The sequence below is a fragment of the Mirounga leonina genome, unplaced genomic scaffold (assembly GCF_011800145.1).
Source record: "Mirounga leonina isolate KUSES-001 unplaced genomic scaffold, KU_Mleo_1.0 Mir_114, whole genome shotgun sequence".
In the NCBI taxonomy this organism is placed as follows: domain Eukaryota; kingdom Metazoa; phylum Chordata; class Mammalia; order Carnivora; family Phocidae; genus Mirounga; species Mirounga leonina.
In genome coordinates, this window is record NW_023270265.1 from 4121796 (window position 1) to 4145103 (window position 23308).

Consider the following 23308-nt stretch of genomic DNA (forward strand, 5'->3'; position numbering starts at 1 on the left):
TTGGGCAGAAGACGACACTGCATGGCGACTGTCCTGCATAATTGGACTGTCTCTTCATATAAGCCAAGACGCTTGTTTCTGAATATAAGCCCATGCACTCTCAACAGGTCAGGAGCGATAGTAAAAACCTGTTGTCTGGCTTTGTATTCGGAATAATGGAGTCACTAATCTACTTGATCTGGCCAAGTCAGATAAAGAAGAAAGTGAGGGATGCCCATGTTTCAGGGATAGGAGGTACTTGTAAAAGCAATTTCTTTTGGGGAGGGGAACCAGGGGGAGACACACAGGAGGAAAAAAAAAAAAAAGCAAAGACTGTTGGAAACCTTTTAATTAGTACTAATTACCTCAGCAGAAAATGTTGGAAGCTTGAAAGGATTTGTGTCAGCAAGTGAAAGATCAAAGATTGCTAGGCTCGCATTTTAATCTGTTGGCTATAAAAAGGAATGAGGGGGGTGGTAATGGGACCCAGGAGAATGGCTGCCCAGGTGGCTCTGCCCTTAATCCCTTCTTTACTGCTGCAGCCTGAGGCCTAGTCCCAATTACATAATAAGATGATTTAATTTAATTTTTTTCTTTTGCTTTGACTTCAACTGGGGTGTAGAGGAGAGGAAGGGTGGTTTCTCTCCCTCTCCACGAGGATGGAGTGGGCCTGGAGACCATAGACTTTGGTAGCTGCACAATCTCTTCTATTGATTTTCTCCATCTTTTTCTCATCCAACAAAAGGACACTTTAATTTCAATTAAAACAAAACAACAAACAAAAACTCCACACAAGGGAAAGACCTCTTGAAGGATGAAGGAGTCTCTGGGTGTACTAGGGAGGTGAAGCCTTGGTGTGATGGGGCTGTGGTTGGGGCATAACTGGGGCAACAGGTAAACTGTGTCACTGGAGAACTCTACCTGCTAGCCCCTCACTGTGATAGTTCTGTCAAAGTCCAGTGGGGCAGGGAGAGGGAAAGGAGGGAGGGAAGGAGAGCAGCGTTGACAGTCCACACCACATCAAGGGAGGGCCTCTGTATTTGCTTCTCTCTCCCTTTCTGTTACCACCCTCTTCCCCTCCTCTTAAAGAAAGGATTAGGCTGGGAGAGGGTCTGCGTAGCTGTGGATGCCCTGCCCGTATCCCTTTGGCACTCACCATTCCAGTGCACACCAATTTCATGGCTTCCAACTGTAGGCACCTACAACTCTTTTCTCAGGCTACTGGAGCCTGCTCAGCCCTCAGCCACCGAGGCAGATAAATATCTCTGTTCCCTGCCCCTTCATTTGATATAGCACTGAGAAGTGATCCACCCAGCAGCCCATACTAGTCTAGAGCAGGGTTGGCCCAAGGGCCTTATCTGGCCTGTTTTTGGAGATAAAGTTTTACTGGAACATTTTTATACCTTCATTTATATACTTATTTAATATCCATTTATTTATGTATTATCTGTCTACTCTCACACAGAGGATTGTGGCAGAGATCATATGGCCCTCAGATCCCAGCATATTTATTATCTGGCCACTGACATAAAAAGTTTACTGATCCTTACTGCCCTAAAGAGGGGTTGAGCCCCATTTGGCCCCAGCAGTAACCTATCTCGTGATGCATCATTTATTAACTTCTTTCCCCTTCTGCTTTCATTTTCTGGTGCTTTGTGTAATCACCTCTCAAATAAACAACTTGCTTTCAAATCTTCACCTGAAATTCTATTTCTGGGAACTCCACATGTAAAAAGACAGACTCTTTGCAGATAGTGCTGGTTAACCTCTGTCCCTTCCAGGGTCCAAAGTGTACCCTTCAGAAATATAGAGAAGTAGACAGCAGTTCAGCTTAGAGAACCCCAAAATTGCTGCAGACCATTGCACTTTGACTGAAGGATCCACGTGCATGTCATTGAACCTTCTCATTCATCAGCTTAGGCTCCTGCCTACACTTTTAAGTGAGCGGCCCCAGGATGAAAGCCTGCATGGCGGAATCAAGACTACTGTCTCTGGATTCATGAGTGGTGCTCAGTGCTCTGGGTCATGGCGCTTTCAACATTTTTAGTGCTGGGAGACCTGACCTAGAGTAGCCCAGCTCCATTTCAGAAAGCCAGACCACTGGACACAATGTTTAAATATCCACTTGCTCTCGAACAGGCTACCAGGGAAGGTTTGGGGCCCAGATCACCTGGTGTTTGGCTTGTGTCTCTTCAGTCATATATGTAAAGTGTCTGGCACCTAAAATCTGATGTACAACCCCTTCTCATGTCTAAGTATTTTTTGCTTTCCTTTGTTTTCCTTCATCTCCTTATCTCAGTTAGTTCTGATATTCTCTTATTAGGAGGATAGAGAGGGTCTTAGTTGGCAGATGAGGGAAATAGGTGCATCAGCATTTTGCCATTTGTGTTAGTTTTGCCACATAACAAATCACCCCCCAATTTAACAAACATTATTTACCACAGTTTCTGTGGGTCTGAAGTCTAGATGTGGCTTAACCCAGGGTCTTTCACAAGGCTGCAATGAAGATGCCAGATAGGGCTGTTATCCTCTCAGGCTCACCTGGGGAGGATCCATTTCTAAACTCATTCACATGGTTGTTGGTGGGATTCATTTCCTCACAGGATGTTGGATTAAGGCCTTATTTTCATGGTGGGTGGCCAGAGGTCTCCCTCGGTTCCTTGCTACATGGGACTCTCCACAGGCAGCTCACAACGTGGCAGCTAGCTTTTAAGGGAAGTGGGCAAGAGAGAGACTCCAGCAAGATGGAAGTCACAGTCTCTTCGTAACCTTATCTTAGAAGGGAGATCCCATCACTTTACCTTATTCTATTCATCGGAAGCAAGTCATTAAGGCATTAAGCCCACATTCAGGCAGAGGGGATTACACAAGGACATGCATACCAGAAGAAGGGACCAGTGGGAGTCATCTTAGAAGTTGCTGCCCACACCATTGACACTCAATCCTAATATTCCATTATTTTGGCATTATTTAAGAATGAGGAATCCAACTTAAGCACATTTTACTGTTTGTCTTTTATCATTAAATAATATTAACTATCTTTGGAATGAAGGTTACCCAACTCCTCTGTGTTCTGAAACAGACTACAGAGCATATACTTTTATAATTTGAAGTTTCATTTCAGAAAATGCATCTTTGAGAGTATCATTCTTGGACTTCCAGCCTAAAGTGGATCATTCCCTCTGAGTTCTTGGAGTACTTATTTTCTATATTGTTTATTTGGCATATAATCATATAGCACTTTGTGACAGTTCTCTTGTTATCTTGAGTTACTTCTTGAATCTTGTATTGTTTAATTTCCACATGTTGACATCTTGTCTCTTCATAAGAATTATAAACAATTTGAATGTGGCAACTGTCTAATACTTCAAATAAAAGCAACTGCAATCATTCTCTTAAAATATATGTTGACTTTTTCCCTTCGATGTTGTTGATTTCTGACTCGTGACCATGATTCTTGATTGCTCCTGAAGGGTGTGGTGCTCACTGCCCCTATATTGAGTACTCCCAGTCTACTCTGATTTGTTAATCCGGTTTATTTATTTTGGTAGGTGGTTTTGCTTTAGTTTTCAATCTGTTTTCCTTTGATATCAATCCAGTGGCCTTTGATCCCCTGCTTTTCCTCCAATTTTGGCCAAGGACCAGGAAACTAGTCTTAAAGTGTTGCTTTGATTGAAAGTCACAGTTTTCTGAATGAATGCTTAAGATTCCCTTCTATAATATCCTGGTTTTGTGACATCATCATTTCATTGGGGCTGAGAAGGGACTGAACCTTTTTTGAATATTGATTTCACACCAGCATTGTTCATTTACCTCTAGGTTCGTGGCTATGGCTCAGAGAGTGAAGATGGATGCAAGTGTGAACTTCAGATAAATAGTGTGCTATATTTATGTATTCTGAATGATGATTGTGTGAAGCCTTGGGAAGGAGAGTGGAAATAAATATGGTTTGCGGAGTTTGGGGCTAACCACCCCCTCAGTGCTTATGATGTGAGTTCTCAGGGCCTGGCTCAAATAGCCACCCGTGGAGTCTCCCCCTCATGGTATCACCTCCATGGGCACCAGTGAGAACCTTGGCACTCTTTATGGAACTGGTTGTCACTTAGGCATTATGGGTTGAACCGTGTCTCCCCCTTCCCCAAATTCATATGTTGAAGTTCTAATCCTTAGTACCTCAGAGGATAAACTTACTTGGAAATAGTGAGATTAAGGTAAAATGAGATCATACTAGAGGAGGGTGGGTCCCTAGTCCCATATGATTCATATCCTTATAAGAAGAATGCCACATGAAGCGACAGACCCACACACAGGACCCCTGCTGGGAGAGAGGCCTGGAACACGTCCTTCCCTAACACCTGCTGACTGACCCTTTGACTTCTAGCCTCCAGAACTGCAAGACAAATGTCTGTTGTTCTAAGCCAACTGGTTTTCGGTGCTTTGTTATAGGAGAGCCCTTGGAAAATTCATATAGGAAGTATTCCTGGCCTGGTTTCGAGGCCCTAGCACCTCACGTCCTGTCCTTGGTCCTGAATCAATGCTCCTGTTCTCTCTTTCCACACTCTGCCTTGCTCTGCCGTTACCTTCAGGATTCCCCATTCTCTAAGGGGCGGGGGTCAGTGTTTCCCTGCTGTACATCCAGCCTGGCTGCTGCTTCCCCATGGAAAAAGGAGTCCATCAGGGATGATGAGGGGGAGTCCCCTGCCCACGCTTGGACGGCTGCACTGGGGCACATCTGAAACGTCAGAGCGGGACATGGCCCGAGCCTGGGACAAGCCCATTGGTGTGGAATGTTTTCTTCCTGGGCTGCCCTGGCTTTCCAAGAAGTGCACACATCTTCTAAGGGTGCACCCATCTGAGCAAGTTCAGGACTTCTGAGCACTAACGAGCTGCAGCCTCCAACTCGCTTGATATGTTTGCTGTCACTTTCTTTTCTGGTGATGTTGGGGAAGGGAAAAGTCACACAGTCTGTCAGTCTTGTCTGCTCCCATGAAACCGGGCAAGTGCTATTACTTTCCTCACGGAGACTGACAGCTGTGCCATCTCTTCCATCACTGTAGAGACTCCTTCCCAGGTCAGGAATTGGGCCAGCAGGATTTGGCTGTAACTCTCCGCTTTCAAGGAGGGCTTGCAGGACAGGAGTGAGAGTGAGAAGGAAGGAGGGAGGCTCACCCCACAATGAGGGAGTGAAAGCATTATCCTTCCCGTAATCTAGGGTCTCTCAACCTCAGCACTAAGGACACTTAGGGTCAGATAACGTTTTGTCATCGGGGCGGTCCTGTATGTTGTGGGATGGTTCAAGCACACCTGGCCTCCACCTACTGAATGCCAGTAGCCACACCCAATCGTCACGACACCAGAAATGTCTTCAGCCTTTGACAAATGCCCTCCAGGGGGCCAAAATCACCCCCGGTGGAGGACCACTGATGGAATCCCTTCAAACAGTTGTAGGAATCTCTGTGGTGGTCTGCAGTGTTCTCTCAGGGGGAAGCACAGGCCTGTCTTATTGGGAAGGGACAGTTGTAGGTAAGTACAAGGTGGTTGTGGGGAGTTAGGGGAGCTCAAGACTTAAAAACACCGGACTTCCAGGGATTTTAAAAGACCTAGAGTGAAAAGCAGTTTCAATCGATGCAGGATGTTCCAGTCCTAAATGTTAGAATTAATCAGGTTCTAGTGATCACATTACCCAGGGATTGCTGTTTGCTGGCTCATGGGTAGGGTAACTTCCGTCCCTGTCTGCCCAGGACAATTCAAGTTAAAGCCTATTTTCAGGGCATAATGAGTAATAATATCGCCCCCTTTATTCTATGAGGTGCTCCTGTTGAGACAACAAATTATATAATCCTCCTCCCATGGGCCAAGTTCAGCCCAGCACTGTGTATGGACAACCCAAGTATTAATTCCGGGACCTTCAGGTGGAGCACACACTTTGATTCCCTCAGTCCTCCCTGCTCCTTATGGTCTTCTCTGCATTTTCTGTGTTTCAGCATCTCTAAAATGCACATTTTCCCCTCCCCACCCACATCTCAACGTCTCTGACTCCATCTCAAAATGGATGGCTTCTTAAAATTGTCATTAGCCAAGAGGCCGTTGTGGTGGGCTTGTTGTCATTGCACCTTCCGGCTTGGTTACAGTTACTAGTATTTTCAGTCCATTTGACTTATATACCTTTTTGATAACTCACATGCCATTAAGAATTCACTGTGATTTGGCATTGAAAGACGAAATGATTGTGCATGTGGGAAGGGCATACACTTGATAGCATAAAGCAAGTATTTATCAGAGTAACACACTTGATTTATGAATATGTTTCTTGCAAAGCCACAAGCAGGATATAAGAAAGGAAGAGAGTTCCTGAGGCATTCTAAGGTAGGAAACGTTGGGTCATTTTTAATTGACAGTGGTTTTTCTCTCTTGCTAATACATAAAATAACCTTGGATTCATTGAAATACAGTGGGTCACCTGACTGGCCCCTGAGGTGTTTGAATTGGGGACCCTCAGTGGTTCTCACACTTTGTCATGCATAGAAGTGATGTGGGGAATTAACTGTAGATATCCAGATCCCACCTACAAAGAGAGTGGTTTGTAAGTCAGGGGTGGATCTTGGCATCTAAACTTGTCAAGATTTATTTATTTGAGAGAGAGAGGGAGAGAGGGAGTGGTGGAGGAGCAGAGGGAGAGAGAGAATCCTCAAGGAGACTCCCTGCTGAGCACAGAGCCCAACGTGGGGCTCAATCCCATGACCCTGAGATCACAACCTGAGCCAAAGTAAAGAGTTGGATGCTTAACCGACTGAGCCACCCAGGCGCCCCTCATCTTTTAATAAGTATCTCAGGAGATTCTGATACATGTGCTCCATAAGCCACCCTTCTAGACACACTGATATGGTCACCCCCTTTATTCCACTCTGGAGGAATCTGAGGTTCAGAGAGGGAAAGGAAGGGGTCTGTTCATATACAGTGATTGGGTGAGCTGGAACTGAAGTGGTATTTCCCAAGTTACCTGAAAACAAATAAATTCATGAGTCTGTATTATAAACATCTCTGGGGCTCTTCTTGGCCCTTTCTTCTGGAAAGGAGACAGGATCAGGATTTGAGCCTATATCTAGGGTGGGTAGGTTTTCCTCTTTTCCTACTTAGCCATCACTATGGGAGATGCAAGGAGGGCTCTTTGTGGTCCTGTAGCTTAGTTAATTGCCAAGGAGACAACAGTAAGACACTTAGGACCATAGGTGAGCAGACCAAATCTGTGGATCAGTGATGGAAGGAGCATGCAGAGTAGAAGGCTTTGGGAGTGGACTCCAGCCATGGCCAGCCAGGTCCAGGACAGGCGGAAAAGTCCTCCGAGAAGGTAGGCTGTGAGCTCCACCTGGAACCGTGGGTGAGATGTACCACAGCAGAGGGCAGGTGGAGGCATTTCAGGTGAAGGTAAAATGACCAGACAGGTTATTCCATCTTCCCGCAGGTCTTGGCAGGTCCTTAGAAGGTGATAAGAATAAAATCTGGAGGTCTGGCTTGAAAGCCAGGTCAAGACGGATCAAAAAGTTAGCATTGTCAAAAGCTTCAGGCCCATTCTTACCTCTAGACAACCCCTGGTGATCCCAAGTCATTAATCCACCCGGAGGCCTATCCTGACCTGAGTTCCCTTGCTTTGAAGTGTGCTGTCCTCGGCAGCATGAGGAAATAATTTGCTGCCTGCTTCAATGAACCATCAGGAGAGCCAGCAGACCTAATGACATGTGAGAATATTAACCTCCTACCACGAAGAGCTGTGAATCTTGAGCGGCAGTCTATAATTCACCCTGGGCTCCTGAGCCAGACCTCTCCAGCTTTCTCTCTCACTCACTTTCTCACTTACATCCAGAGAGAGAAGGAGAGACCTGCTCATAAAACTTTATATTCTCCAATAGTGTGAGCTTCACTGAGCTGCTTAGTAATGAGTGACTTTCCTTTTGCAGTCATGGAAAAATGTATACCCTCAAAGGCGGGGTGGGGGGGCATTTTTAATGTTGCATTTTGCATAGGATTCTTTCTCCTAACACTGGGAAATGCATGGTATCATGGAAAGTGACCATTAAAATGCTTGGATAACCAAACTTCTTTGTAATTCTATACTTTGTCTTAAAAATCAAAGGAAAAAATGGAGGTTAGGGCTCTAATCTTAGGACATTTGGATATTAGATGGGACCTTAGAGATCTTTTATGGTCACTTGAAGGCAGAAGGAGCACTTAAACCTCATTGTGTTTTAACTGTGTTTTTGCCCTTGTTTCATAAGATCGTTGGCCCCTTGAGGACAGGATAATATCTTTTTTTTTTTTTAAGATTTTATTTATTTATTTAACAGAGAGATACACAGTGAGAGAGGGAACACAAGCAGGGGGAGTGGGAGAGGGAGAAGCAGGCTTCCCGCTGAGCAGGGAGCCCAATGCGGGGCTCGATCCCAGGACCCTGGGATCATGACCTGAGCCGAAGGCAGAAGCTTAACCATCTGAGCCACCCAGGCGCCCCGAAGACAGGATAATATCTTAATTGTATTTGCCCTCCTAGGCCTAACAGAGTGTCTGAGCCATACAACCCCTCAAATAATGTCAGTGAAAAGATGGAGCAAATCGTCTGCTCCAAGTCCAAGTTTTGCATATGAAAAAAAAAAGAGTGAACCAACAAGGTCCACAAGGTAACTTAATTTGTGGCATAGCTAGACTTTTCCTAGGGCTAAAATGAGCCTCTTTTCTCCTGTTTGCCCCTGGTTAGATTGACTCTGCTCTAGGCACCAGAATGCCATCGTGGTGTTTTCATTAAACAATGTGTCGTTCTGATGGAAACTATCTAGTAAACTTGGTGAAGCCAAGGGGACCCAAACTGGGGTATAAACATGGAAATGGGAAATGAGCTACCTGGGAGATAGGAGGTGTCCAAGACTTTCAGGCATGGCCCCCTGGAGGAGAGCATCTAGCAAAGTAGGAGTTCTTGAGCCAGGAGAGTATTCCTCACTTTGCTAGAAAATCCTAGTCCATCAGGCTCCACACAGGTGGGAGCAGACTTGTTTCATTCACCCTAGGCCTGGATAAGGGGTGCTCAGTAAATACTCATTGAAGGATGAGTAAATGAATGAATGAATAATCCATTCTCTACTTATTAAGGTACTTTTCTGTTTAGCCAGGCCATTTAATTTGTGTATCTCAAGTGTCTCTGCACAATACTGGGCACATAAAGGCTTTATGATGATTTATAGATGTAACGAAATCAATTTCTTCCTCTGCTGACCTGGCTAGCACAAAGAGTAGAAAAACCAGTGGTTAGTGTCCACTCTTGGTATATGTAATTTTCAGTCTTTCTGGTCTCTCCAAATTGTTCTTCTCTTCCTTCTGCCATTTTCTTCTTTTTAAAATTAATTTTACTAAAACCAGTCAAATTAAAACTCCTTCTGTCCAGGGCATCTCAAGGTCCATTCATTATGGCTTCTTATCTTGGCAGACGATCGGCATGGAAAGGCAGCTTGGCCATTATGCACATAGAAAGCCCATCACTTCCCTACCAATGGCCAATTCATCAAACATTTATCTTTTGCCCTCTGAGCACTGTGTCACTTAGCCTGTCACTCCCTAGTCTCGGATGCTAGGAAAGATGGAAAAAAAAAAAATGCAGGGGGCAGAGGGAGAATTTTTTCTCCCCTAACTTTTCCCTCCCAGAATATTTTGTTAATCAGATTTCATACTTGAGACTTGAAACTCTCCCCCTCCCCCTGCTACCCTCCAACCTCCATCTTTTTGGCCATGTGAAGATTGAGGATGGCCAGCTACATTTATGCTCAACTTTTTACTGAGTGATGGCATAACTAAGGTAAGGATAAAACTTTAGCTTGATTTGGGAGTTTTTTTTCCTGCAAACCACTTTAGAGCAGAGAATGTTAGCACATGAGCAGACATCTAAGATAACTGAGTCCAGCCTCCCCAGTTTACAAAAGAGTTAAGTGAGGCCCAGAGCAGGGCAAGGATTTTGACTGCAGGAAGGTAGTGACCAGGGCAAGAATCAGGGTCCCTGGTCATTCTTCAGACAGAGGTTCTCATAAACTGGCATTTCCTTATGTTGTCCGATGATCCTAAATATATGTTAGTCTGTCTTTAAGAGCTTTGGCTACATGCTTCTTTATCTGAGGTTAACTAATTACCTCTTTTGAAAATAAAATACACACTTTTTTTATTTTTCAAAAACAATCTTTTAAATATCAAAAATCCTGATCTACCTAGGCTTGCTTTTAGATACCTTATCTCATGTCCTCCCTATTCCAATAACTGCAAAGTGCGTAGGTCAGGGATTTTTCTCCCACTATAATAGATGAGAAAATTACATCCGGAACTTGAAAACAGAGATCATGCGCCCAGATTCAGTGGTCTTACTTTGTGTGTCTATTTACCACATTTGTGTTTGGCTTCAGTGAGTTGACAAGATAGTCTCCATTCAAACACCACATTCTTTGTGAAAACCCCACCATGGCATTCTACCCCCAAGAGCAGCAGTCAAGTAACCAAAGAGGCAGAATGGGGATGGAAGAACCTTCATTGAGTCTGAGGAAAATCTCTTGTTCATCCTGCTGCACATCTGCAAGCATTTGATCTGTCTTTTTTGTCCCTAAAACTGTTACTTCTGCTAGGTGTGGGTCTTTTGGGCCAGAATGTGCCATTATATGAAATGGAGTGCAAACCTAACAAAGTTCTTCTTTGAAAGGTTTTGCAAAGCACAGAGGTAGGGCTGTTTGGAAAGAAGGGAAATGGCTCCAGTTGTGAGCCACTTTTGGAGGTGACCATATCACCCAGGCCCTTCTTTCCTTCAGGAGATATAAAGCTATCTTGTAGTCTGGGACAGAAAACATGTTTTCACCTTTTTCAGCCAACTGGGACCTCACAGAATCAGTAGTTGGCATATTCTTGCTGGCGTCCCTGGCCTGATTCCATTCCAGGGGGCCCTGCCCATGGGGAGCTGGTCTTTGGGCAAGTATTTGATTAGGGCCCCTCTGGGTCCCTAAGGCCTTGGGGCACAGCCATGTAAATGTCTCCCTTTCTGGTTGGTTTGCAATGAGTAGACACCATCTGTTGAATTAAAAATTCCCTTTATGTAGGGTGGTGAAAGGCTTGTGTGGAAGAGACACTGTTATCTTTCAAGCAAACAGTTCATGAGGTTGAAGAGCTGTGTTCTTGGCCCAACATATGTTTGCCCAATGGCTGTGGGCGCCTCCCCCACCAGGCGCTGAATTCCGCCCCATGGCGACGTGCACACATACCGCGGCTGCAGCATACCATGTCCACTCCCTTACATCTCTCTAGTAAAGAAAACCCCCATTTATAGAACCCGCCAAACAAACTCACTCTTAGACTCTTAAAAACAAACAAGATCCCGAGGCCACAGGCTCCATGCTTGCATGTGTGGTTTTGTAAAATCTCAAGCCGTGAATCAAAATAATTTTAGAGACATAGTCAAAGCCCTGACCAAACCCTATCACCAGGGTGGGAGAAATGCAGGAAAGATTCACTGAGAGGCATGGAGGACAGCCAGATGGACAGAGTGATGGCAACGAGATATGGAGGCATCCAGCATGTTCCTGGGGAAGGTACCTGGTTCTCACCTCTGTCCGTAGGGACTCACTTGCTGAAATAACTTAAGGACAAACAGGGGAGGCGTGCACCGAAAATGGTGACCCCTGGCCCCCTCATTTCTTTCCTCTCCACTTCTAGAGCCCATTTTGCCCACACTGCTTAATAACATGCAGTCCTCTATGATTTCTCCTCCTCAGTTCAAGTCCAACTTTTTTCTCTGTTCCCATAGATGATAAATCCACGGGGAGCAGGCGCTGAGACTTGTGCATCCTTTGTAGCCCCAGATGTAGGCACTCACTGAGAACCTGCCATACCGGAAGTGCATATCACACACATGCTTTTTTGTGCTAGGTTAGCTTTTTGAAATGGCAACTGCTTGAATGCCAGGATTAGTTCTCTCTTCTTCTTAGGTGCCTTTGCCACCAAATTTGGCATAAAGTGTAAGAAGATGCTCACAGAATTAGAATTCAATTGGATTGAGACTTTGCTCAAGCCCACTTCCTTTTTGAAACCTTCCCTAACCCTCCCCCTCCTTGGAGTATTGTTGATCATCCCAATCGAACCCATTACACTGCACTATCTGATAACTCCTTCCCTGCCTATATCCGTTGCTTAAAGTCGGGGAGCATGCTGCAGTCCTCTTTGCAGCCCCAGAGACCAACAAAGTACTGGGCACAGGATTGGCACTCAATACCTTTTTGTGAATGAATGAAGTGAAATGAATGAATGAGCTATAGAGGTACATGCCAACTGGAGACTGTTAGCTGGTGAATTTCAACCCAGCTCTACCTAAAGCATACTTCACCTCATGAAGTGCCCCCATTAAAATAAATAAATAAATAAATAAATAAATAAATAAATAAATAAATAAAATAAGAATTAGTTCTTCAGGGGATTATTCTAGGAGGGTCAGGAGGGAGTGTAGAAAAAAGACAAAGGAATTTGAAGACCATCTCATTTGATCAGTATGATTGAGGACATACAAGGAATGGATCACAAAGCTATACACAGTGTTTGGATAAAGGATGTGGCAGTGGTGAATTTCCATTTCCAGATCTCAACTAGAGATTATTTACAGGTGCATTAGCATAGTTCAGTTGAGGGAGCACTGCACTATACGTCCAAAGGTTCTAAACATGGCTTGGATACTATATATGCTTTCAGGTAAGCCGCTTTACCTCTCTAGTCATTAGTTACCTTCTGTGGAGGATGGAGCACCCTAAAATTTCCCTGGAATTCAAAGTCTATGAGTCTATGAAGAAGACCGTGACAGGTTATATTTTAGAACTGCAGCTTTGACATCTAGTTTACAGGCTATAAGAGGCCAGTGTGTTGACATGTGCCTTTTAATTATGGAGGTATCCCCATAGTTAAGGAAGCATTAAAGAGGCTTTACAAAGTCCAAGTGAGAGGATCAGAAAAAGGCACAGATTTTAGTGTGATAGAGAATGACAGAGCTAGAACTCTCTGCTGCCCTATTTCCACGAGGCTGTCTGGCAGGGAAGAAGCAGCTCTTGGCAGTCTTTGTAAACCTTACTTACAAAGGAAGGAGCTCCAGTTTGATAGGCACAGAATCTGGTAGAATATTAGAGTCACCAAATCTCATCTTCCATGCAGAAATCTCTTTTAAACATTCTCCATAACTCTAGCCTCTGATCAAGTACATATACTCAGAAGGCAGCTCAATCCTTTGGTGAACAGCTCTCTGTTTTTATAAGTTTTTAAAAATTGATTCAAGGCCTCTCCTTCCAACTTGTATTATTTTCTCCAAATAGTTTCTGATTCTGCCTTCTAGAATGCCAGAGACTAAGTACTTTGAAACAATGAAGTCTCTTCTGCTTTTGGTTAAATAATTTTGACTGTCTCCATCACTGTTTCTTAACACCCTTCACCAGCTGGTTGGTCTCTTTCTATGGTATTTCTGAGTACTGATGCCCCTTTGAGTCTGGCATTCAGAATTGAAACAAAGCTCCAAGTGGAGTCACTTAAGGGCCAGTAGAGTAGGATCAGATTCTCTTCTGTGGAGACAGCCCCACTCTGCTGATTCATATCTCCTTTATATACACTTTTTTTATCCAAGGCTCCCCCATCTCGTGTTTGGGGAGTTATTTTATTTAAAGTAATAGTTACTGGAGTTTTTTTTCTAATTATAAAATACTTATCACAGAAAATCTAGTAACTAGTGAAAACATTAAAAGAGAAGAAAAACACCCTATAAATAACCATTACTCAGGAGTTAGTGGTGTATATCTGGGATCACTGTATCAGTATGCAGATATATAAATACATGTATGGATTGAGGTGTACATGTGTATGTATATAACTGTCATAAAGTCCCTATGTACAAGATTGTATATTAACAGTAGTTTATAAACTAGAAACATCAGACTACTTTAATGACTCTTAACCATCACCATGGAAAACATGGTACAAATTAAAATTTGTGCCGGGAATGGAGGGGAGACATAGATGACTTAATTTTCATGCATGAGATTATATATGTAACTTTAGGTACTTAAATAGATGGCATGACAATTTTACTGGGTCAGTAGATATATGTCTATAATATCATTTTTAACTATGGCATGGTATTTCATTATACGGATATATTGAGCTTTCTGTAATCATTTATCATTGGGCATATAAGTATGTTTACATTGTTACTATAAATAATGCTATAGTGAACATACTTAAACCATGAACACTTCTTTGATATTTATTGAATAAATTATTAGACTTACTGGATGAAAGGTGATCATTTTTAAGACTTCTTTTTCTTTTTCTTTCTTTTTTTTTTTCATTTCTAAGGCTTTTAATATAAATTGCCATCCAGAAAGGGTATAACAGTTTCACTCTTCCATTAGTGTTGTGTTGGTCTGTTACTTCAACAAGACTGTTCCAAAAATTAAGGAAACAATGTATTTGCTCGTTAAATGAAAATATCTTGTTTAATTTGAATGTTTTAGATTCCCAATGAAGATGAAATATTACCCCACCTTTCCATTATTGACCATATACATTCCTTGTGTATTTTCTTTCCATGTCTTTTGTTTTTCTCTTAGGACTTTCAGCTTTCCCTTAATGCTTTTCAAAAGCTCTTTTAATATTAAGGATGTTAAACCTTAGATTGTTAGAGAGATTGCAAAGGTTTCCCCCAATTTACATCTGCCTTTTATTTTTTTCTTCAAATAGGTATTTTGGGGTAGTTGGGCTTTAAATCTATATTTGGGTCTTTACATTAAATAATGGGAAGTTTCATCTTGTTGGGCTGAAACAATGGGTTGATTTCAACAGGATCATTTTGGATCCTACTGTATCTTCTTGAATAGCTTTCTTGGGTCTTGGACTCCATAAATGTGATGAACATGTCCTTAACCAAGTCATTGGCAAAAAAGAGGAACAAAGTCCCCAGAACCTTTCCCCAGAGCAAGCCGGGCCATTAATTGGTATTCTTCAGGTATATTTTTGAACCAGTTATGACTCTACCTGAAGTTGTCATTTTCTAGCTCACTTTTTGCTCTTGTGTCACAAGGATATCATTGGAATCATTTCAAAGCCTTTTTGAAATCTGGATACAATATATATCTTTATCCCTAGTCAACTGTCCACATTAGTAGCTGGTCTCACAGAACTTGTTCTTAATGTACAGAAACTGCCTGTTTGATACTCAATGCTATATTAAATTTGTATGTCTATATCTCCTGTTTCATTTTACAAAGGATTTGAACTAGCTTATTTAGAACTAATAAAAAAAATTTTAAAAAAACAAAAAAACATATAGATAAATAAAATATAAATGTTGTAAAAAAAAAAAAAGCCTCAACTGTGATGTTAGAAAGCAGATATAGAAACTATGGGGTGTTACCTTCTTACATCTGAGTCACAATTTATCTCTGAGCTTCCTGGTAGTAAAAGTAAAAAGGGTAACATGACCAGAAACATGATTTACATTGTCCTAAGGCAAACAAATACCAGTTCCTGACTGGAATATCATAAGCCTATGAATTTATGAATCCAAAGTGTGAAGAATCTTATTTCACTTTTCAAATAACTGCAACTGTGGTACCCAGTTCTGGGCTTCTAGCACCTTATGCATTCTCCATAATTCTTTAGGGATCATATGTAACCGTTTTTTTAGTATTATTTAGGTATGGTGCGTGACGGCCTCAGACTTGAACCTGCTTAGAGTTAACAAACACCTAGTCAACTACCTTGGATTTGGCTGGTCTTGGACTCGTATGCTAGTGTTGAATTGTATTCTGTGCAGCTCAGGAATCTTCCATCCCGACAGGGAACTTAGTAGGGCTTTGGGGTGACTTTGATAAATTCCATATGATATACAGTTGTATGATGTCACTATACAGGGTCTTACATAGCCATGAGCCTCTTTCACATTCATCTGTTTTAGACACGTTCATCCCCTATTAATATACTTACCATACACACTAGCTGATTTATATTATTAGTTGGACATCTATCCCTGGCTCAGTGACCTGAGTGACAGAAAATTATGTAGAAAATATATAGATCCAGCTGTACATATAGTACTATGTCTAGTAATATACTGTAGTATATACTATATAATATATAATATGCTCTCTCTAGTAATATACTATAGATATATATAACCATTTACGTGGGCTATAAAAAGAATTTTATGACAAAGAAAGAATATCTCTCATGTGGTTGGATTAATGGTATTTTCTAAAATGCTGCCACTGGGTCATTTTCTGGGACATAAGCAGTCATATCACAGTTGTCCCATTCTTTTTTCTTCCTTCATCCTGCTGCATATAACTCTGTGTTGCCTGTCCCATCCTTGTAGCTTTGGTCATGGCCTCTGTTGGTCAGTCAGTTTGCGCACATTTGCCAAGGACCTGCTGTGTGCCAGGCTCCGCACTTGGCATGGCGGGGCTCATAAGAGAGGTACGAGAGTTGGTGTTCTGCTCTCAAGGGTGATATTTAAATTATTTAACAGATACACTAATCAGTCAGAAAGATCCTGGCTGGAGCAGGGTCCTTAGAGGCTCCATGCTGTGGCGGGCATTAACCACTCAGTTGCTGGGTTGCAGAAAGGTCTGGGGATTCCAAGGAGGGGCCAGGGTAACAGGAGGAGCACTCAGGATACTCAGAGCTGCAATTATTTCCAAGTGGTAAAGAAGTATTTAAATAGGGATGCCTGGGTGGCTCAGTCAGTTGAGTATCTGCCTTCAGCTCAGGTCATGATCCTAGGGTCCGGGGATCGAGCCCCACATCGGGCTCCCTGCTCAGCGGGGAGCCTGCTTCTCCCTCTCCCACTCCCACTGCTTGTGTTCCCTCTCTCGCTGTGTCTCTCTCTGTCAAATAAATAAATAAAATGTTCATTTTTAAAAAAAGAAGTGATTAAATAGTTTAATAACCATTTCTGGTGTCTAGGTGCAGACTCACTGGATGTCACTTCTGCCTGGTCATAGATGCTGGCCTCAGGGTGAATAGAGGGAGGCATTCTGGACTCTGAAGGAATGGGAATGTAGGGATTGCCCTCCTACGTTCCTAGGGATTGCCCTGAGGCCTGCTCTTTGTCCTGCCCTTGGGATCCTACTGTCAGCTTTTCTCTGAGCAGCTCCTAGGCTCCGGGCTGAGCAGTAGTCAGTTGACAAAGGGGTATTGAGCCCTCACTGTGCATTTGACAACTTTCCAGGTATTATGGAAGTTCCTTGAGATCCCTTTTTGTTAGGGCCCCGGGCAGATGGAAGTCATCCTGAAAGACCATTACAGAGCAGGCTCTGGCCATTCCTGGCAGGTCTACAGGACTAGCCAGTGTGGTGAATGGCAGACAGACAGAGTAGGTCCTCTTGAATTTCCATAGCCTCCCCATTTTATCAGTTATAAAAATATGGATATGGATACCTGGATAGATATAGTAGAGGGGATAGGTAAAGATATTAGTTCACATCTTATTTTCTTAATTGGTTTGAGAACATCCTGACCTCTGGTTCTGGATTTGAGGCCAGCTATGGTTCCACAGAGAGAGACATGTCTTCTTAGGATCTGTGGTTAACTGTGTCCGCATTCCTTGCCTGTGTCATGCTAGGCAGAAGCATCATCCTTGGAATAGGCTGAGAGCTGAGAAAAGAGGGATCTGATTTTTACCACAGCTTATACCCCAGGAATAAGATTGGCAGTTCTTGAATGGAGGGAGTTGTCCTGGAGGTGTCCTCTGGTGATTTTTCTGGCTGGGTTTTTGCTGGGTAAAGGGCAGGAAGGGGTTGCTATGGTTTAGTAGCTCATCTGTCCCAAAGCTACCGGCTCTGCTTTGGTCCTGGCCCTTCTCCTTCCCCATTCTGACAAGTGGCTAACTTTTGGGAATAGAATAAAGGCCGCTGAGTGTGAGCCCACCCAGGAGCAGAAGAGTTTGGGGTTCAAGCAGCCACCCCTTTGTGGGGCCTGCTGCCCTGCCCGAGGCCCCTCTTTAGCAGCTCACAACCACGGGCCTATCTTGGAAAGGGCTGTGGCAGCCTGGTTAGTGCCGCTGTTTTTATAAGCTAATGAGGGCAGAGTGTGAGCCACGGGCAATGATGCTGGGATATTAACTGTGACAGGAAGCTTGATCATAATTATCTTAACGAGGATAGGGTTAATTACAGTGGAAACTTAAAAGTTCTCTCTGTTTGAATCCGCTAGAGCCGAATGCGTTGTGATGTTTTGTCATTTTGATATGACTTTGGAAAAGGCACTGGGACTCTCCCAGCAGCCGCAGCGGCTCCTGGGGTAGCCCAGCCTGAGAGCCCTGTGAGTGAGGTAACCTAGATGGTACCTGTGGGTGAGATCACGGGCAGCTTTCCTGCTGGGGAAGCGGGAGGCAGGCAGCCTGCGATGGGCTTCGGAGGTGCTGATTACATTTCCCCGAGCAAACCACCTGCCACAGGGCAGACCCAGGGACCGCACACACCTGGGTCTGCCTCCCTGCCCTTGGTGTCTCTTTACTGGGCTGGGAAGACCTCTCTCCAGCTCCCTGTGCCAAGCTAATGGGTGAAGCCTTGTCCTCCCTCTCCAGCCCCTGACCACGGCAGACAGGTCTGCCTCGCCTGCCCGGCCCAGCCCTCAAACATCTATCTGCAGACTGCAAACCAGGCTGGGGAGGAGTAACTCTCGAGTGACAGTCACCCCCTGCACCCGAGCTCTTGGGTCTGGGGTGCACTTTGCTGTCCACACAGAAGGTGATAGCAGAGAAATACAGTCCCGTCATCTTTCTTCTAGCTGCCCCATGAAACAGCATAGATCTGTGCGGATCCTTAAAGCCTTGTTTGCCATGTCATTTTATTTAACCGCACACACCTCTTTGTATAGGCATCTTGTATATAGAGCTGTGAACGCAAAGATTGCTGCAAATAATTTCTTTCCTCTACTCCTTCCACAAAAACAGCAACAACCGTAACAACAGAACTCAGATTTTTAAAAAGCAAAAAATAAAGCATCCCCCAGGTGCGTGTTCATTGGCCTCTGCATGCCAGCCAAGCCCCAGAAATCCTGTCCTCTCCAGTTTTACCCTTCACTACCCTGTCTCCTGTCCCCAGTCCCTCAGCTCTGAATTTAGCCGATTAAATCACCACTACACTGATGACATGAAGACAGGGATTTATTAATTAGCAACCGCCCACATAACACAACTCCCTTTTTACTGAGCAGCTAATAACATTACATGGCAAAAAGAGTCTTACAACCAGACAGGTGACAGGGGATTTGAGCCTGAACTTCCCCGGCTCTTCTGTGAAGTCTCACTCAGAATGGAACTCTGCCCCAGAGGCTGCCCCTGAGAAAGGCGGCTCTGTGGGCACTCCCTCTGGCGTTCTCCGCCTTGTCCCTCTTCATGCTGTGTCATTTTGTGTTTTGCCTCCCCCAAAGCACTCTTGGAAGGGAGCTTTCTTTTGCTTGCCAGTTGCCAACCGTTTGCTGATTCTCATGATAAGAGTATTATATTTGCATAACATAACTCGGGAACAATGTGTATTTGGATGCTGCCTTTGACCAGAGCCCAACTGATGTTTGTGCACAAAGGACTTATTAGCCATCCATAAGGCGCCCTGAAGGGAGGTGGCCTTAACTCCCCTTGTGGTAAACAGGGCCTCCTCGTCCTGAAAAGCACTTTTGGATCATCACTCATTAACCCCCATGGAGGAAGGGACTTCAGGAGAGGTCGAAGTTTCCCTGCAGAAGCCAGACTGCCTGCACACCTTGGCATATTTGCTCGTCTGTCCACCCCCTGCATCCAGAACATACCTCCCCCCACCGCAATACACACTCTAGGGTCACAGCTACCAGAAAAATCAATGAATGAAAGGAGGAAGGAAAAGAAGGGAGCCAGCATTTGCTAGTGACATGTTAGTCTTCTGCTTGTATTCTTTAAGATCCTGTGAGCTGGAAGCCACACAGAACAAACGAGGGAGCTCAGCTGGGTTATTGAGGTGCCCAAATTCATACTTCAAGTAAATGGTAGAGCTGAGGTAAAGTCCCAGAGTCCCAAGTTCCATGTGTGTGAGTTGTGTTTTGCCTCCCTGAAACATGAGGAAGAAGAGAAAGGAGGAAGAAATGAAACACAATAACCCCATTGACCCTTACCCTCAAATGTTAAGCGGTATCGCCTTTCTACTGTGGAGCAGGTAGTGCTGGTCTTAGGAGTTAGGGGTGGTCAGGGTGCTGGGCCCTGGGGTGGGGGTGGGGGCCCTGGGGGTGAATCAGGCAGGAACGGGACCTGCTGAGGGAGTTCTGGGCCCGGTGGAGTCCGGGGGTTCAGTGACTCACAGGCATTGACTCCCTATTTTGGAGTTGGCTGGGCAGAGGTCCCACAAGGGAGATGCAGCTGTCCGGAGAGAGAGCCTTGGTGCTAAAGTTCACACTCACATCGGTTGTGCGGGCGCTGCCCACACAAGCAGGCGGGTCTGTGATGGACATGCTATCAGTAAATGAATGAATAGTGTAGACAACATCTCCCTGATTGGTCACATTTTATAGAATAGCCAGGAGATCCCGTGCGAGTCCGCCCTCGGGTCGACGTCGTAGCTCAGCTGTCAGCCTGTGCAAGCTCAGCACGGCTCTAGGGTCTGGCAGGTGAACGAGCTGGGAGTATGTGCGTCTGTGGAAGTCCCTCCACCGGGCGGCTTTCCTTAATGAACGTCTGTGAGCGGCCCGGGGAGCACATGCGCACAACTGCCCCTCACCGCAGTCACCCCCGCCCCCCCCAACACTCCTGAGCCCATAACGTTAAGAGTTAACTTTCAGCTAAGTGTAAAAACAAGGCTATTTTTTCCCTTTCTGGTACTTTTTTTTTTTTCCCTGAGCCGGGTGCTTAATTCTTTCAGATGCTTGATTATTTACTGCCTTGACATCTACATTGCTGCCATTCCACGCTTCTTTCAAAAATAAAGTGAGAAATCCACTTTCCATAAATTAAAACCGTAACTTCAAGCCAGGAGTATTGAAACAGAAATTCCCCCAACTCCTTCCTTAAACCACTGCCCCCCCCCAAACAACAACAACAAAAAAAACAAAAAGAAAAATCATGAAAGAAAAAGAAACAGTGCTCTCCGACTGGAGTGATCATGTGCTTCTGCAGATGCCTTGCCTTCTGGGGGCAGCCACAGGGACACTGGGCAGGAGCAAATTAAGTGATTAGTAAAGAAAAAAAGCAGAGGGGGGAAAAAAGTCAAAGGCAGCAAAGGGAGAGAAAGGAAGCCTTCCTTGCCTTTTCCTGGACTGTGCAGAGGAGAACCGCTAAGAAATGATACTTGAAGTTATATTTATTATTGTAAGAGGGGTATGATATTTCTGGGCAGGAATGATGGATGACAACTTAAATTTGTGTCCAGGGAATGAAGGTGAACTGTGACAGAGTTATTTATCTTGGGAATGGAGGTTAGGGTCAGCCGAGGCTGGGTGCCTGAAGGCACAAGACATTGACAAATTTATCCTGCAGGCCGTATCTGAAGCCCTTTGTTTTGGATCCTGGCTACTCACTAAGTGACCCTCATCCTTCATGTTGGCAATGCGTGAAGGATGCGGTGAGTGCGAGCGGCCCCTTCTCCCCCACCGCCCCCACCCCAGCTCCTGCTACTAATTCTTGTCATTCACTTTGCTGACAGGCACCAAGCCCAAACTATTCCCAGTCCTGAAAGGGAAGGTTAAAATATTTATTTCGGCTCATAATGGCCTCCCTGATTTAGTGCAGGATCATTTTTCCTGTTGCCTTTGTCATTGCAGGTCACTGGAAGGACTGAGCGCGTTCGGGAGCCTGGAGGAACTCATCTTGGACAACAATCTGCTCGGGAACGACCTCGTGTTGCCAGGGTTACCCAGGCTCCATACCTTAACCCTCAACAAGAACCAGATATCCTTGGCTCTGCCCCCTGCCTCCACTCCCCGCCCTGCCCCGCAGTGGTCCCCGGCGGCACACCCCCCCTCCCCGCCCCACACAAATACCTGCAAAATGTCAAATGAGTTTTATGTGTCAGCTAAATTAAAGTATGTGAAATGCAGTCCATGGGCAGACAAAGCGTTCTGTCTTCTGGCACTCGGGACACTTCAGAGTAATTTATTATAGGTCATTCATAAATGAAATGCACCATTATATCTTCCTGTTGCTCCATTTTAGTGTGGAGATCTAAGTTATGGCTGTGAAGAAATCTTTTTAATAGATAAAAATAGAGAAAGAAAATAATGTCACTGCTGCCGAGAAGGCAGAGCGGGTTCTGTTGGCTTGGGCTTGTGTGGGAGGGCGACCTCTGGTGGAGAGTACGGAGTGGTGCCTCTAAGCGAACTTGGCCTTCACGGAGGCTTCTGGAAGGCTCTGGTTCAGGCTCAGGGAACAGGTCTGGCAAAGGAACGGGGGAAGGGGCAAAGATGCGAGATATGTGTGAAGCCCAGGTGTAGCTCTGCCCTCCGTGGTGTTTGCTGTACTATGGTGATGAGAGAGGTCTAACAGAGCTGAATTTCTATTGCATGCCTTCTCCTTAAGTCGGTGAGGACCTGGCCAGCCTGGGATGAAGCTCAGGGGGATGAACTGTTCTGGATTCTATAGAGAGGCTGAAAATGGAATTGGAAGCTTTCTGCAGCATTAGGCACCTAGCTCCTCTGTACAGTTTTGGGTCTCCCTGCTGCCACACTGCGAGCTGAGAGGCAGGGAGTGTTGTCCGTTTTGTAAACTCCTGTATCCTTCACACATAGAATAATGCCTGGTATGGAGCCGAGGTTCAGTGAATGTTTGTGTGACGAATGAATGAATGAATGAATGAATGAATGAATGAATGAATGAATGATTATCATCCACTGTTCTTTATTGAGCAGTCCTGTGGTCAGGCACGGTGCTGGGTAATAAATGTTAAGCATATTATTTTTTATTTTTACCAAACCCTGGCAGAAGGTGACCACTTACCTGAATGAGGAAAGAGGTGAAGTATAGACCCACAGCCAGACATTGACCAAAATGCTAGGTCCCAGATTTAGCCTCAACTGTGGCCGTATCCAAAATTCTTTCCATTCTTCTGTGTTGCCTCAGACTTGAAGTAAAATCACCTTGTTTTATTAGTGAAACATTTCAGACCTAGAGTAGTTTAATCACTTGTTCATGTTCACATAGTAAGTTAGAAGTGAAAAAGAGATCAGGGCATTTTCCCTAGAGTGTGAAATAAAACCATATATATATATATGTTACATTTATTATGCATGCATATGTCTGCTTTAAGAATGATAGGCCAGATCATTTATT

At 44.4% G+C, this 23308-nt stretch overlaps 1 protein-coding gene across 6 annotated transcripts in view; it reads left to right on the forward strand.

The window, feature by feature from the left end:
* LRMDA (leucine rich melanocyte differentiation associated) overlaps window positions 1-23308 on the forward strand; it is a 1063938-nt gene that overhangs the window by 557744 nt on the left and 482886 nt on the right. For all 6 annotated transcript variants that reach the window (XM_035022486.1, XM_035022473.1, XM_035022480.1 and 3 more), the window contains one exon: window positions 21805-21931. In XM_035022486.1, coding sequence (XP_034878377.1) covers window positions 21805-21931 — 127 coding nt within the window. The remainder of the gene's footprint in view (window positions 1-21804; window positions 21932-23308) is intronic.